General features: G+C 55.0%; 6 protein-coding genes across 6 annotated transcripts; 5 read left to right on the forward strand and 1 right to left on the reverse strand.

Moving 5' to 3' along the window:
- The first annotated feature begins 128 nt into the window (after window positions 1-128).
- HER10_EVM0013025 (uncharacterized protein) lies at window positions 129-3,045 on the forward strand. Its single transcript, XM_035482397.1, has 4 exons — window positions 129-372; window positions 453-488; window positions 545-785; window positions 993-3,045. The coding sequence occupies exons 1-4, from the start codon at window positions 356-358 to the stop codon at window positions 2,394-2,396; spliced, it is 1,698 nt and encodes a 565-aa protein (XP_035330279.1). The 5' UTR covers window positions 129-355; the 3' UTR covers window positions 2,397-3,045.
- A 221-nt stretch (window positions 3,046-3,266) lies between these two features.
- On the forward strand, window positions 3,267-5,767 carry HER10_EVM0010843 (uncharacterized protein). The gene has a single exon (XM_035480290.1). It carries the CDS (start codon window positions 3,493-3,495, stop codon window positions 5,650-5,652), a length of 2,160 nt encoding a protein of 719 aa, XP_035330035.1. The 5' UTR covers window positions 3,267-3,492; the 3' UTR covers window positions 5,653-5,767.
- Window positions 5,768-6,390: 623 nt separating this feature from the next.
- Window positions 6,391-7,645, forward strand: HER10_EVM0005290 (heavy-metal-associated domain-containing protein). The gene is made up of 2 exons (XM_035474912.1): window positions 6,391-6,777; window positions 6,863-7,645. Exons 1-2 carry the CDS (start codon window positions 6,690-6,692, stop codon window positions 7,024-7,026), a joined length of 252 nt encoding a protein of 83 aa, XP_035329323.1. The 5' UTR covers window positions 6,391-6,689; the 3' UTR covers window positions 7,027-7,645.
- Window positions 7,646-8,863: 1,218 nt separating this feature from the next.
- On the forward strand, window positions 8,864-10,456 carry HER10_EVM0007123 (acetyltransferase). Its single transcript, XM_035476689.1, has one exon. The coding sequence runs from the start codon at window positions 8,939-8,941 to the stop codon at window positions 10,136-10,138; it is 1,200 nt and encodes a 399-aa protein (XP_035329568.1). The 5' UTR covers window positions 8,864-8,938; the 3' UTR covers window positions 10,139-10,456.
- A 34-nt stretch (window positions 10,457-10,490) lies between these two features.
- On the reverse strand, window positions 10,491-12,312 carry HER10_EVM0009642 (40S ribosomal protein S5). The gene is made up of 3 exons (XM_035479124.1): window positions 11,901-12,312; window positions 11,561-11,744; window positions 10,491-11,443 (listed from the first exon to the last, which is right to left on the reverse strand). Exons 1-3 carry the CDS (start codon window positions 12,038-12,040, stop codon window positions 11,126-11,128), a joined length of 642 nt encoding a protein of 213 aa, XP_035329886.1. The 5' UTR covers window positions 12,041-12,312; the 3' UTR covers window positions 10,491-11,125.
- A 203-nt stretch (window positions 12,313-12,515) lies between these two features.
- HER10_EVM0007859 (putative 40S ribosomal protein S25) lies at window positions 12,516-13,161 on the forward strand (the record flags this gene model as incomplete). Its single annotated transcript, XM_035477400.1, has 5 exons — window positions 12,516-12,550; window positions 12,614-12,649; window positions 12,719-12,724; window positions 12,845-13,068; window positions 13,136-13,161. 5 exons carry the CDS (start codon window positions 12,516-12,518, stop codon window positions 13,159-13,161), a joined length of 327 nt encoding a protein of 108 aa, XP_035329657.1.
- Window positions 13,162-15,163: the final 2,002 nt, after the last annotated feature.

Raw genomic sequence — 15,163 nt, forward strand, 5'->3', positions numbered from 1 at the left:
CAGCCGTGGGGTGCAGGGCAGGAACGAGCAAAGGTGGAGGGCTCCAACCCAATGCGGTGAGAAGTGGGGATTTCAGCCTCTCGCTTTCTGCTTGCTGTCCTTCCACCTCTCGCCATCAAACCTTTCCTCCACACAAATACCTTACCTGCTTTGTTCTCCCTCCTCCTCTTCTCTCAACGACCCCAACCACCTCCAATACCATCTCCCTTCCTCTTGCGCGTCCTCTTCCCGGCATTGTATTTACTTTTCTCCAGGAGCGCATTGGTTCGCGGCTTGACTTTTCTTTCCTTTCCATTCTCCCAAAGACGCGAATTCAAAGCTTGGTTGCGTCTTTTACGCAACCCCCATAACCGAGATGTCAGAATTCTTAGGGTACGAAGACCTGGGGACCCTCCCAATCTCAAGCGCAATTTCGCTCGACATCCTTGCTAACCACATACACGTATATATAGATCTCGCATCTCCCTCATCTCCAAGAGCGACATTCGGTAAGGACTTGGAGGACTCTGCACTGCTCCCCAGTCCCCTTGCTCATCGCCTCTAGATATGTCGGCGTTCTTCACGAGATCAACTCAGACGAGTCAACCGTCTCGCTCGAGAATGTTCGCTCCTTCGGAACCGAGGGTCGAAGGAACAGACCCGAAGAAGAGATAGCACCCTCCGACCAGGTTTATGACTACATCATTTTCCGTGGCAGCGATGTCAAAGACTTGAGGATCGAAGACCACCCAGGTATGAAGGAGAACAAGCCTCCTGCCATGCCTGAGGACCCTGCCATTGTCAACGTAAGTATTCTTTCCGCGTACCTACTCTCCCTAGACGCATTTCATGATGAAATATTGCGGATGTAAATCTTTATCGTCTTGTCGGAAAAGCGCAACTTACACGATGTCGAAATTTCCGTTGCCTTCCTTCTGAATTGAAGCGTCACTTCTTCTCAAATCGTTTGATACAACGTATCAGAGCATGGCTAATCATGATGCGCATTACAGGCTCGTCCTCGTCCCGGCCAGGGACCCAACAACCAGCCGCCTCCCGCGCCTGGGTTCGGTCAACCTCCTTTCCAGAACAACTTTTACCCCCCACCTGGCCCATGGGGCCCCGCCCCGGGTCCTGGCCGCGGTGGTCCCGTTCCTCCCGCTGGCATGGGCGGCATGCCCTACCCTCCTCCGCCAGGATGGTTCCCTCCCGGTCCCCCGGGCCAAGGCTTCCCTCCCGGCCCTGAACAGTGGAACAACTACAACAACTACCCCCCCGGCCCCCGTGGACCTGCAGGCCCTGGCGGACCTCACGGTCCTGGTGGTGTACCTGGTCAGGCTCCTGAGAACCGTGGCACTCCCGGACCTCAAGATGGAAAGCCTGCGCCGATTGGCGCTGCTGGTGACAAGCAGAAGCCCGCCACTCCGGCCGCCCAAGGTGGACCAAGCGAACCGAAGACGGCACCACCGCCTGGGTTCCAGGCACCCGCTCCTACGCCCCCTGTCGACTCGAAGCCCTCTGTGGCAGAGGTCAAGGCAACTGCTGCATCTTTGAACGCAGCTGGTCCCGCTAAGCCTGTCGAGCTTCCTGTGCCTACAGGACCGAAGAACATCGGCCGTGTCCAGCCCGTCATTCCTCTGGCTGGCTCTATGCCCAAGGCCTTCCCAGTGCCTGTGAACGATAGCAACGCTGCGCAATCTGCTCCTAAGGCTGCTGCGGCGCCGACCGCCGCTTCTGTCCGCGATGCGACCGAGGCAGCGAAGGCCGCCGTCGCTTTGGCTATGGCGAACATGAATGCTGGCAATGTTGCAGTTCCGGCTGCCCCCCAGGGCAATGGCAATGCGATGGACAACTTGACTAAGAAGGTCAATGAAATGAGAGTCAACGCCGCCCGAACCACTCAGCCAGGAGGTGGCCGGGGCCGTGGCCGTGGTGGTCGCCAAGGTTCGGCACAGGGCCAGGGCCAGGCTAAGGTTGACGTCCCAGATGCGGACTTTGACTTTGCTCAAGCCAATGCGAAGTTCAACAAGGACGACCTGGTGAAGGAAGCGATCGCTGGATCCCCTCTGAACGAGACTCCTACCAACGGACCTGCAGCCGAAGTGCCTGCTCCCGAGGTCCCGGGCACAAACCCGCCGATTGCCTACAACAAGACCCGATCATTCTTCGACAACATCTCCAGCGAGGCTAAAGACCGGGCAGACAACAACGGTCAGAAGCCCGGCGGCCGTGAATGGCGCGGCGAAGAACAACGCAAGAACATGGAGACCTTCGGTCAAGGCAGCGTCGACGGCGGATACAGAGGCTACCGTGGCAGAGGTCGTGGCCGCGGCCGTGGCTTTGGCGGTGGTCGTGGTGGAAGAGGCAGCTACCGTGGTCGTGGTGGCCAAGGTGCTCCGTCTCCGGCTGCGAACTAGACGCCTCTTGAACCAGGGCATCGCGAACGGTTCCGCATGCCCCTTGGAGCAATCTGTCTCTGGACACTGCGATTCCGGGTCGGGCGAAGGACTCACGATTTTAACGGACGTAACTCGATTTTTGAATGGAGCATGCGTCCTTTCAAGACATGCCAATCATGCAACACTTTATACGATGTATTATCACTCCTCGATTCTCGATTTTTCTCGGATTCCCTTGGCGATGGAGCACTGGGCAGGCAAGTCCTCTGCATTGGTTTTGCCAGATGGGCAGGAATCATAGGACTGCTATTTTGACACGCATGGGATCGGAAGGAGTTTGGCAAGTGGTAGCCGCAAGCAATGGGAGCTGCGGTCTCATGAATGCGCGGTGACGACAAAAAGGGAATATCAGGCGTGGGTAGCTAGCATTGACTTCTCGTTTACTCGTTGGATCGGGGAACAACCCGGAACAACACGATACGACAGCAGAGACAGGTCTTCTACCTGGCATTCGAAAGGGAGCATGAGTGCCCTGATGGCCTGAATTCAAGCGATCAGAATTGGAGAAGGTACGAGAATAAGAGGATTTCTTTTGGTGGTAGAACCTAGAATCAGGCGACGTGGATGAAGACTCTGGGTCTTCCATCATCGAATGCAATCACGCCAGCCACCAATTCTCAAGTGCACCTATCCATCCATCCTATTGTGAGAATGTTGGCATAAGCTTACGTGTAGGGTGCGGGAAAAGCCATGAAAGCTAGACCATTACACCACGCGGCTTGAAAAAGTCTCACCTTGTCGATTGGATCGGAGACCTCTCAAGTGTGTATGCCCTGCTGGTGCCGGAGACAGGTCGCTGGTGCGGGTACTGGAGATAGGTTGTGAACTGAGGTGATGTGTAAAATTTGCCCCGCCACACCCCGCCAAACGTCATGCACCTCAGTCAGACACGTTTTCGGCGTGACACACTCTGCTTGTAAACCTCTAGTAGGCACACAAGACTTCTGCCTCCGTCGCTAAACAATTCCGAAGAAAAACACTCCACGACAACAACAATTCCCCTCTATTACTTACCTCACCACTGAGAAGCTCGCGCCGATTGAAACATTGCGCAATGTCGAGCCGTCAGCTACGCAAGCTGCAAAAGCAGCGGGAGCTCGAACAGCTCCAAGAAGCCCAGGCCACCGCAGACGAGTCCAGCGAAGAGGAACCCGAGCCCGCGCCCATCAAGCCCCGACAGAGCTTGTTTGCAGCTCTCGGAGGTGACGACGATGATGAAGACGACGAGGAGAAGTCTGATGATGCGCAAGACGAACCGGAGCCCGAGCCGGAAGTAGTGCCGCAGCCTGCGAAGAAGAAGAACAAGAAAAAGAAGAAGAAGGCCAAGAAGGCTGCGGCGCAGGACGAATCCCCCAAACCAGCCGACGACAAGGAGGATGAGATTGATCGGGCTCTTCAGGAGCTCAATATAGCCCGCAATGCAAGCACCGATGCCTCGGACAACCTCGCCCAACGCAGCCGCGATATCGACGACTTGTTGCAGATCAACACTCAGTACCTCAGAGCGATCCACGAGATGCGAGCTCTCTTCGGAAAAGAGGCCATCCAAGCTGCCCAAGATGAGGAGAGAGCCGAGCAGGAGGCGGCGCGTCGACAACGAGGCCCGACTCAGCAGGTCGATCTGGAGACGGCGCTTCGAGGGGACCCGCGCAAGAAGCTGCCTGAGATATCGCTGCGACGCAATATATTCATTCAAGGCAAGGATACGTGGCCTCGCGCTACTGCTGTGGGCTTGGTCATGAAAGAGATTAGGAAGGGCGCCGATGGTCTTACCGAGTTCGCCTTTGTCCACGAGAAGGCCTACGACAACGTTCAGATCATGTTCTGGAGCTGCGTCCAGCTTGGTGACCCTATGCAGATGGTGAACCTATTGATACGGTATCCCTATCACATCTCGACTTTGCTCCAAGTGAGCAAGGTGGCCATCCAGGACCAGAACCAGTCACTGGCTGCAGACCTCTGCGAGCGGGCACTCTTCACATTCGGCCGGTCCACGACATCCGCTTTTAGACAGAAATTGGAGCAGGGCAAGGCTCGACTGGACTTCCGGCGCCCCGAGAACCGCGAGCTCTGGCTGGCAGGATATACGTATCTCAAGAGCCTCATCCGCAAGGGCACGTATAGGACGGCGCTCGAGTGGGCCAAGCTTCTCTTCAGTCTAAACCCGAATGATCCTTATGGCATGAAGTATTTCATTCATACTCTAGCAATCCGAGCACGTCAAGCGCAATGGCTCATTGAGTTCCTCAACACTGGCGAATTTGTAGCGGACGAGACGGATGATACCTACATCAAGCAAACCATGGTCCTCGCCAAGCTTCAATTGGGCGACAAGGAGGGAGCAAAGATGGCTGCAGTGGCCGGTATGGAGCGGTTGCCATGGCTATACTGTGCCCTATTCCAGGCGCTGAACCTGGAAGCGCCGCCTCCCCTATGGGGAGTTCGACCTGACACGGACGAGCGCGAGTTCTGGACGAAGCTGTACGTTCATCAAGCCAAGGACATTTGGAACAACACGCAAGCAATCGACTTGCTCAAAGAGGCCGTCAAGCTTGCGAAGAAGCCGACAGAGACACTTCCCGAGGATATGCCGGCAACGACCCGTACAGCGAGATGGACATGGCTGGAGGACACTCCGGCATTGTTGAGCGGCATTCCGAGGGCCATTCTCACCCAGGAGCCAAACTACGCCTTCGATCCGCTCCCACCTCTGGAGGACGAGAACATCTTTACGAGTGAGGGAGTCCGGATGCCGTGGCGACAAGACAATGAGCAGGGTGGAGGCATGCTCGCCCAAGAGCGAGCACTCCTCAACATGCTTCGCAGACAGCGTCAGCGAGCAGATGCCCGGGGCGCTGGAGCCGGCGCGGCCGCAGGAGCTGGTGCTATGGCAGGTTTGATGGGCGCGTTCCCCGAAGACGACGATGACGCTGGCGATGGTGACTTTGGTGATGCATGGGAGGGAGCGTTCTCTGAAGGTGAGGGCGACGATGACGATGACGGTTTCCTGCAGGGAGAGGGAGGGCAGCCTCCTTCGGCTGGCGTGGTGCAGCGGCTTGCTGATTTGCTGGCGTCTATGATACCCGGCGGCTGGCCGGCTGAGCCAACCGTCGACGATGAGGCGGAAAGCACGGATGAGGAAATGCCGCCTCTGGTTGACGGCGATGAGGATGCTGGTGGTGACGAAGCACGTCAACGGCCTGGGGCAAACTAGTCGCGACGATCAACTGGGTGTGCCTATCTAGATAAAGGGTCTGTTGCCCTCAATAGTTTCCTAGATGTATAGAGCATCGATACCCGTACAAGAGAATTGAACAAATCATGTCACCCTCGTTTATTCTTACCATACTACTACGTATCAGCCCGACATCAACTTGCAGCCGTCTTCAACATGCACACGGACCCCTGTCCTAGCGCGAGCAGACTAACTTGCGGGTTCGACCGCACGCGACATCCATGGAAGGTCGGAACGAGAGAAGGGGGCGGAAGCAAGGACGATCTGCCAAGTGTGAAGAAAGAGAACGGAGGCGGTTCCCTGGATCCTGGGACATCTCACGTGTGAAGGGTCTGTATCCGTAAGGTACTTATCCTTACCTCACTTTGTACTACATTTGTGCACCTGCATCACTGTCACTGGCGCTCTGAAATGAAATGCGCTCGCTCAGTACCTCACGGCGGGAATGGGGGGTCCCTCTCTGTTTCAGGGGGGTGATTCGGAGAGAGAATCAGAAAAGAGCATTTTGGAAGTTGCAAAGGGCTGAGGTGAGCAAGTTTCAGAAGCGAGACGGGGACTCTCTTCTCTTTGGGGGGGGGGGGGGTGGTCGGGTTCAATTTGGCGCTAGCGGCTACTGGGGGTGGTTCGGATGTTAGTGTGAGCGTGCTGCGCGGCCTTCTCTTGCGCCATCGACGGGCGGTTTCTATGGGAATTAATAATGCGATTTGGCAGCACCAAGGAGGACAGATATATAATCGGTCCAGATGACCACCCTCTCATCCAGACTGCCGATGGTTTTTCTCTAATTTTAACTCTCGACTTAAAGATACCCCTTTTCTTCAACGGTTTCTCGTAATACAAGCGACTCACCCCGTAAACCACCCAGGATTATCAACGACTGGAGCTTTCCTTGCCCCTCCTTAATAGCTCTCTTCTACCCCGCCAAACGCCATACCGCAAACTCTCCCACCTGCAACCCACCGAACTTCCAACCTCTCGATCTCCTTCCAAACACCACCACCACCAAAACCGACACAATGGCTGAGCACACCTACAAGTTCAACGTCAGCATGAGCTGCGGCGGCTGCTCCGGCGCCGTCGACCGTGTCCTGAAGAAGCTGGATGGTTAGTCCCCCCTTCCCCCCACAGATTTCCCTCCCCATTGCCGAAAAGAACACGTTCTGACTGAAAGCATTTGTCCAAATTACAGGCGTCAAGTCGTACGAAGTCTCCCTCGAGAGCCAGACCGCCACCGTCATCGCCGAGGAGAGCCTGCCCTACGAGAAGGTCCTCCAGACCATCTCCAAGACCGGCAAGAAGGTCAACTCTGGCAGCGCCGACGGCGTTGAGCAGAGCATCGAGGTCACCGCATAAACAACCTTTTTGTCTCTCTCGATCTGAGTAGCGAACGGAACATTCTTTGGGGCAAGGAGTTTATATGGAACGTGTTGACCACTGCGACATAAATGCAGTGCGGCAATACGTTTTTGCTGCCGAGGACTTTATTTGCTTTTGCGCACTTGCGAAACCCATTATCAAAAATAGATATACTATGGTCGCTTCGACTCTCCATTCTTAGGTTGTCTGTGTCCACTAGGTACCTCTGTGCTCTCCGCCATCGAAAGTCGAGTGGCTCGAACATTTGCATGGCCAAGTCACTGTATTGTTGCTTGAATGCGACTACGTGTGCATAGCTTTCCACAGCCGGATGCTAATGGCTGGATGAGTATCCTTCAAGGGTCTTCTTCTGCGGTTTTTGTTGTGAAGCCACATCCGACCCGACAATGTCTTTGAACTGTAGATCATCACCCCTCGTGGCTACATGTTATTATTCGCAGCGCATCTCCGGTCAACTTCGAACCTCTGCAGCTGTGTAAGATCAAGCCTAGCGAGGGGGTGTCTGTAAGTTGAGCCAGGTTTCTTGTCGCCAACTCACACGAAGGTACTCACGCGACGGTACTACCTACGTACTATTCTGGCATCGCTACCCACAAAAACTGGCATCTTAGACTCCTGACACATTCAACTGCTGGAGCTCTTTGGACTTTGTTCGCAACTAAGGCGTCGGAACTGGGCGAATCAGGGCAATGTCTGTTTCCTCCTAGACTGTAGCTCACAATCCCGATGTTACCATATCAGCCTAGAATCAGGATCCCTATCGGCGCATTCCATCACCTTTTCTCCAAATGATGGTGGTAATGCCGATAGCAGTGGAGAAGAAATAACCTGCCCTCATCTAGGTGACATTGATATAAGGCCTTGCCTGCTCTGAGCTGCTCTCTGAAGATTTTGCAACACTGTAGCATCACGCGTAATGCGGCATGAACAAGCTGGTCGGTTTGGGCTTTATTGATATGTCATCTTAACATGGAACGGCTGGAAGCTTTGTTGGACCGCAGATGGCTACCAAGACAACGAGAAGCTACGCCTCCTATCTAGAAACTTCGTTATTGGCCCTGGTTGGACATGCCCCTCTTGCCCTAGATGGAGTATCGCCATGGATGGCAGGGTTGCTACCTACTTCGGTCTGCAATAAGCTCGCCGCCGTCTCATCAAGGGACGCATTAGAAGGGCCTTGGGGATCTCCCACCGCCGATCTTGGTGCCTTGCCCAATGGGAGCTTCTAGATCGAGCATGAGACGGGAGGACACGTGAAGTAAGGACCCTGAAAGAAAGGAGATATGCAGCGTGTTTGGGAAGCATATGTCTGGTATGTTACGTATTGGCATGGTAGATCTGGAAGTGGCTGTCGACACCCGGAGCTCACTTCAGTCCCAAGGGTACCCACACCCGCCAACGCCACCCGGGGAGCCGGGGAGGAGTGCCTACCAACGTCATTTTTGCGCCGTGGGTGGTGGGGGGGCGATGGGAGGGCTGGGGGCCACGGGGGTGTAACCCGCACAAAGCGCCGGCCGATGGGCGGCTGGATACGTTTTTGCGGTCTGGGCTACCGGTGTTTTCTTTGCTTTGCGCGCTGAGTTATGTCTACCTAGGATGGTGGGAGGTGGGAGAGACAAGTGAAGAGGGAAAGCGTCACACAGACAGATGACCGTCCGGCCCTGCCAGATGACGACCGGACCCGAAAGTGGGTGGCGGTGCTTGTACCGTTCCCCGTTTTTTTTCGCTTCCACGGGGTCTTGCCAAACGAATTGTTTGGTGAGGTGCACGAAGTACTTCGGAGAGAGCACGTACCCTTACCCTTAGTTAGCTGCCCAAACCTCTCATAATACGTCTGCCTTTCCTTGCATCAAAAGATGAGACCGCTGGGTTGCAGTTCTCGACACTAATGCAATTTCAACCTTTTGCAAAAAAACATACTGCTGCTGCCTTGAAGTCAAAACGGACACTTTTTAACTTCATCCGACTACAACTCTACTTCAAACTCAACCGGCAACGCTACTTGAGAGAGGAGAAGAACCAGCTTCCAGAACACATCTCATCGAACGCCATCTCATCTCCATACCTACCACCGAGGAAGAAATCAAGAACCGTCTTATATTCGCACACAACCAAATTCCTACTACCACAGCCTTCCTTCAAAAAACCACATTTCACAATGGGAACACCGTTCGTGTCCCTCCTAGAGCCGACCCGGCTCGACGCCTACATCCGCGGCGCGCCGCACGACGAGCAGCCGGCGACGATACCAAAGGAGATTTGCGACGCCATGGAGGTGCGCGAGGCCGTCTTCGTCGCAGAGCAAGGCGTCCCCGCCGAGAACGAGTTCGACGCCGACGACAGCCGCGCCTGCCACTGGGTCTCGTATGCCTCTGTCAATAAAGTCGTCGAGCAGGAGGTGCTCGACGACGCCGGCAACATCGTCCGGCCCCGCCGCAGCAGCACCCGCAGCACGCCCATCGGGACCATCCGCCTCGTGCCCTTTCCCCACGCCCCGCACCCCAAGGACGGGGGCGTCTACTGGGACGGGGTGTTGAAGGAGGATCCTGCGGCGGCGGCGGATGTTGCGCCGAACGGGGAGAAGAAAGTGGGAGGAGACAACAAGGAGTCTTCAGAGTCGACGAGCAGCCCCGCGGAGGAAAAGGCCGAGAGCGCGGCGGAGCACGTGGGCGAGGAGAGGCGCATGTCGGCGACCAAAGTCTTTGCGCCGGACCGCGCGACGGCGCTGCACGACGGGCGGGAGCCGTACGTGAAGCTGGGCCGGCTGGCCGTGGTCAAGGAGTTTAGGGGACACCGGATCGCGAGGCTGCTGGTCACGACGGCGCTGGCGTGGCTGCGGGCGCACCCGAGCTACTTCGACCCCAGTGTCAAGGAGTTGGGACTCGAGGCGATCGGGGCGACGAGCGCCGAGGAGGTGCCCAAGTGGAGGGGGCTCGTCTGCGTGCACTCGCAGGCGGCCGTGGTGGGCGCGTGGGAGAAGTTTGGGTTCCGGGTCGACGAGGAGATGGGGACTTGGTGGGAGGAGGGGATCGAGCACAAGGGTATGTTTATGCGGTTGGATGTCGAGGAGGAGAAGCCCATCCTTTGAAGAGGAATGGATGAATCAGCGATGCTTGGCTGGAGGTTGGCCGCTTTTAAAAGGAGAGAACGGAAGGCTGGGGAGGCATCCTTGCCTGGCTTAGCAATGATTGATGATGGGGTCTGGCTGATCGAGATGGGGGATCTTTGATGGTTTACGATACCCCATGATGAAGGCTTTCTGCTTTTGGACCAAGGTTCCTTAATATTACTTGGTAGTTTCGTCAAGACGACATGGGCATGTCGAGTTCGCACATGCATTTTCGAGGTACCATTACGTGGGAGGAAGCAGTGACATGCTATGACGTTAAGATATCACCAAACTGGGCATCTCATGTAGTCGATGATGACAATACTGGGAGGAAGAAAAGGGAGATATCATTCTCATCTCACATTAGACACCGTGGGGAAACGCCGGGGGTTTTGTTCATTTGCTCTGACGAGCTTCGGCTTTTATTGGAATAAACCACCTTTTAAGCCGTGAAGAGACAAGATGCCGTAGCAGCTGCGTTCCCCCATTTCCCCGAAACGCGCGCAAATGCAAAACAAAAAGGGTCACCCAGCGCAAGACACCGCTTTTCTTTTCGTTCATGATGTTGAAGAAAAAAGACGTTGAATTGCCCTGTTATGTAATACCACGCCTCCGATTTGATTTGTCCCCCAGAAAGCAGTTTTTTGACGTCTCGATAGAGAAATAGGGAAAAGGGGGAGGGTGTAGATGGAACCCCCATTTTTTCAACAGGTCTCCTCCACGTTTTTGTTGCCCGCCCTTTCTAAGCTCCCTCCTCCCCTCTCTCTCATTTCTCCAAACCAAGCGTGTTCACGGGGAACGAGCATGAGAAGATCATTGCCTTATCCCACTATTTCCCGGGGAAAGAAAGACAAGAACCACCCACAGTCCCCAGACACACGCCTCTCCAAGTCCCAGCAGCAGAGTCCCATAGCCCTTTCCATGAGGGGTGAAACACCATAGACAAAAGGGAGTAGCAAAAACCCTTTACCGGTTGGACTTGGCGACACGCTCGAGCTCGTCCTTCTTCTTGATGGCGTAGGAGTTGCTGGAGCCCTTGGCGGCGTTGATGAGCTCCTCGGCAAGGCACTCGGCGATGGACTTGACGTTGCGGAAGGAGGCCTCACGGGCACCGGTGGTGAGGAGGGCGATGGCCTGGTTGACGCGGCGGAGGGGGGAGACATCGACGGCCTGGCGACGGACGGTACCGGCGGAACCGATACGGGTAGAGTCTTCGCGGGGACCGCAGTTGACGATGGCGTCGACGGCGATCTGGATGGGGTTCTGGTCGGTCATCAGGTGGATCTGTGGTGGCATGTGTTAGTCTTGTGTGTTTATACCTCCTCAATGTGTCTGTAGGTCGGATTGGCCAAAGAGGTTTTTTGGCTTGTGGGTGCGGTCTCGGTAGGGTGGGTGACATACGATCTCGAAGGCGTGGGCAACGATGCGGACAGCCATGAGCTTCTTTCCGTTGTTGCGGCCGTGCATCATGAGGGAGTTGGTGAGACGCTCAATGATGGGGCAGTTGGCCTTGCGGAAGCGCTTGACAGCATAGCGGCCAGCGGAGTGGGTGACATAGACGGGGTTGCGGAGGGAGATGTAGTCACTATTCGATTCGGTTCGCGATTAGTTCGGAATTCTCAAAGTCCCAAGTTTCCAATTGCAAGTCCTCCGTTGAATGAAATTCCTCTTGTTGTCGTTGTCGATCGCGTTCCTGCGCAGAAAGAAAGAAGAAAAAAATAGTGCTGGGAGGTGGACTCACGTCAGAGAGATGTCCCGGACCTCAACATCGTAATCCCACTTGTTGAAGAGCTTGACGTTGCCGACCTCCTTGACAACGTCCTTGGGGAGGACATCGTAGTTGCCCACGCTCTCGACCTCGATATCGCCGCCGTCAGACATTTTCGCTCGACCTTTGGGGGGTTAGTAGACCTTGTTGGGAAGGAAGATCGAGAAAGGCTTGGGGTGGGAAAATGTGGTGGTCGTGGGTTGAAGTTGTCCAAGTGCGAAAGTACGCCGCAGAGTGGGTTTCGATTTTTGCCAGCTCGCTCCTCGAAAACCGTGACTTTGGTGCACAAGGAACGGAACCACCAAGGGCTTTTGGTCCGGGCTCTGGTCCTCCTCGCTGGGCCACTGGGCGAAATATTTTTTCAACCCGCGGTGGTGGTGGTGTGTACCCAATCAGAGCCCTGAAAGCCGGCCAAGTGGACCCGCCCGCGTGCAATTTGTTAGGGTTGGCCAACCCTCCAACCGAAAGGCCTGGAGGGGTGGTTCTGGAGTGGCACCTCTTCCCGCAACCTCATACACTTGAAATTCCTACTCCCGACGACCTAGGTGCCTTTGGTATTCCGACCGACGACATCACAAATCAGACAAAATGGTACGCACGCGAAACGACGCCCCTCCCCCCGTGTGCGCGACGCACAAATTCGCGACTTGGCCAGATCACGATGCTGACTTGAATTGGATGTAAAGGCGCCAGCTGCAGGAGCTAAGAAGCAAAAGAAGAAGGTTCGTCGCAAAACCCGTGTTCCCATAAATGTGTCTTCAAGTAATAGAATGCTGACCTTGTCCCGATAGTGGTACGTATGATCCTATGCACACACGCACAAAGAACTTGTCGAAATATCACCCAACGATACTCTACCCTCGGACGCCATTGCCTCCCTATCATCCGTCGACCAACCGACTTACCCATCGCTATAGGTCCAAGGGAAAGGTCAAGGACAAGGCCCAGCACGCCGTCATCCTCGACAAGGCCACCTCCGACAAGCTCTACAAGGATGTTCAGTCCTACCGCCTGGTGACCGTCGCCGTCCTCGTCGATCGTCTCAAGATCAACGGCTCCCTGGCCCGCAGATGCCTTGCCGACCTTGAGGAGAAGGGCATCATTAAGCCCGTTGTCCAGCACAGCAAGATGAAGATCTACAGTACGTCGAAACTTCAGTGCTACGAGAGAACCCAACGAGCAGCAGCAAAGCTAACAATCACCACCAGCCCGTGCCGTCGGTGGTACTGACTAAACCCGCTCAGCCATTGAACGTGGTACGCGTGACGACAAAAACAAAAAGCAACGGGAATCAGGGACGGATTTGGTCATATCTGCCTAGTCAGGAGGCTTTTCGGATGCTCAATGAAGCATTATACCTTGGGCCTTAGGGATCGGATTTGCTTAGCACCGCAAATGGAACGGAGTTGATCGTACATCTGCTGCGTCGTCAAATAGACCATGATCACGTCCTGACGTCCCAATGATACCGGCCCAAAGGTTATCGTTCCAGTGCATGTGGCCCGTATGCATTGTGCTCCCCTCAGACGTCATAGCCCGGTCACGTCTTGCTCCAGTTGATGGTCCTTGCCATGCTGGTTTGCATACTAGGTATTGAAGCTCATGTGCGAAGGCAAGCGGAGTTCTCCGGGGGTATGAACTGTGAGATGGAAGTGGCTCTGAACTTGAGGTCAGGACCCGACTGCTGTAGTCATCGCTGTGCGAATAATTTCATTCGCCAGCAAGGCGGTCGTTGCTTCAATATTCGCAGTCTCCAAAGGTCCAATAATGTTGCAACAACAGCTCTCGCCCGCCTAGAGGCCCACAGATATGGTTCCCGTCTGAAGAAGACAGCCGCATCTGATGCTGTAGGGCTGTGACGCACAGCTTATTATCATTCGCTCCGTGTTTCCACTTTCATGATGCGCCAGAAGCTCGAGAGCCAAGCGAAAGACGGGCTTGCCTTGGGTCTTGGCCCGCAGTCAATCCAGCCCTAGAGGTCACTATGAAAGGCCCGATGTCGTGCAGATTGAGGGCAACGGTTGCTGGGCTGAGATGAAGTGTTCTCGTTGCACGAAGGCCTGAGCATCAAGCCCTAGTAGTACAGAAGGATCTTTCGATGGCTTTTGTACTACGGTCTTGACGAGGGCAACACTAGTTGAGCCTCGTCGACCGCCACCAGAGAGGCTGACGCTAGAATAAAAGCATTATTCGTTGATGGAATGCGATATCGCGGTTCGTACTCCGTACGCATGTTCGTCGGTCGACTCATTTGCCGTCTATTGTATTTCGGTAGTAATGACAACGTAATAATAATTTTGTGCATACGGAGTGGATGCTGCCTTTAATCTGTCACTCGCTTGACGAATTACTCGCGCTCTTGGTTTCTGGAGACATCGGCGTCAGCGCTGTGATGGGTACTGTCATGAGCGTCAATGTCGCTGTCACTCTGGCTGCCACTTTGACAGGAACACGCCATTCCCTGGTCTTGCGCCTAAGAACACGCGTACTACGTACATGAATTTGAAGACGCAAAGACCGGGTGCGGGGATACAGTTTAAGAGCTTCTTGAGTCCTTTGCCGGGGCCCAAGCCCGGAGCCCGAGATGTCGGACACGTCCAAGGGCTGGCAGTGGGAATGGACTCGGAAGTGGTTCGGGCTGATGAGATTAAACCAGTCGTTGGCGGCTGGGCGCTACGGCGGGACTTCCCAGGCGCTTTGGTCAAGTTTGGGGGTGTTTGACCAGGAAGTCAAATTGATTAGGGCGGTCCGAAATTTGATGTCATGTCGAAATTGGCAGCGTCACGAAATGCCCCTTTTTCCCTTCTCTTTCTGCGACAAGGGGAATTGGAGTTGGATTTTGGGAGGGGTTGATGGAGATGAGAAGTGATTAGTCCGTAAGGTGGTAGCGCGGTTCGCGTGCGAGCTTGCGTGCATCGAGTCCTCGAGGGGTAGTGAGCATGACTTGGTCGAACGTTGATTGGGAAGCCGAAGAATGCTAGAAATGCCTTGTTCAATGTTAGTTGACAGGGCAAGTTCCAGGGTCTCATTTGAACAAAGGAGCGGCACATGATGCGGCTGTAAGCCAGACGTGAACGTCATGTGGTGGCTGACGAATGACAAGCCGCAGAAACACGCAGACCATATGGCAGCGGGATCCAGAGACTCAATACACAGCTGACTGGTTGACGAACCCCCCAAAAAGACGAGTATGACGAGAAGTGAAGAGGATGGACCGGGTCATTTGGTTCGTTTCA

The sequence above is a fragment of the Colletotrichum scovillei genome (genome assembly GCF_011075155.1).
Source record: "Colletotrichum scovillei strain TJNH1 chromosome Unknown Contig00009, whole genome shotgun sequence".
Classification (NCBI taxonomy): Eukaryota; Fungi; Ascomycota; class Sordariomycetes; order Glomerellales; family Glomerellaceae; genus Colletotrichum; species Colletotrichum scovillei.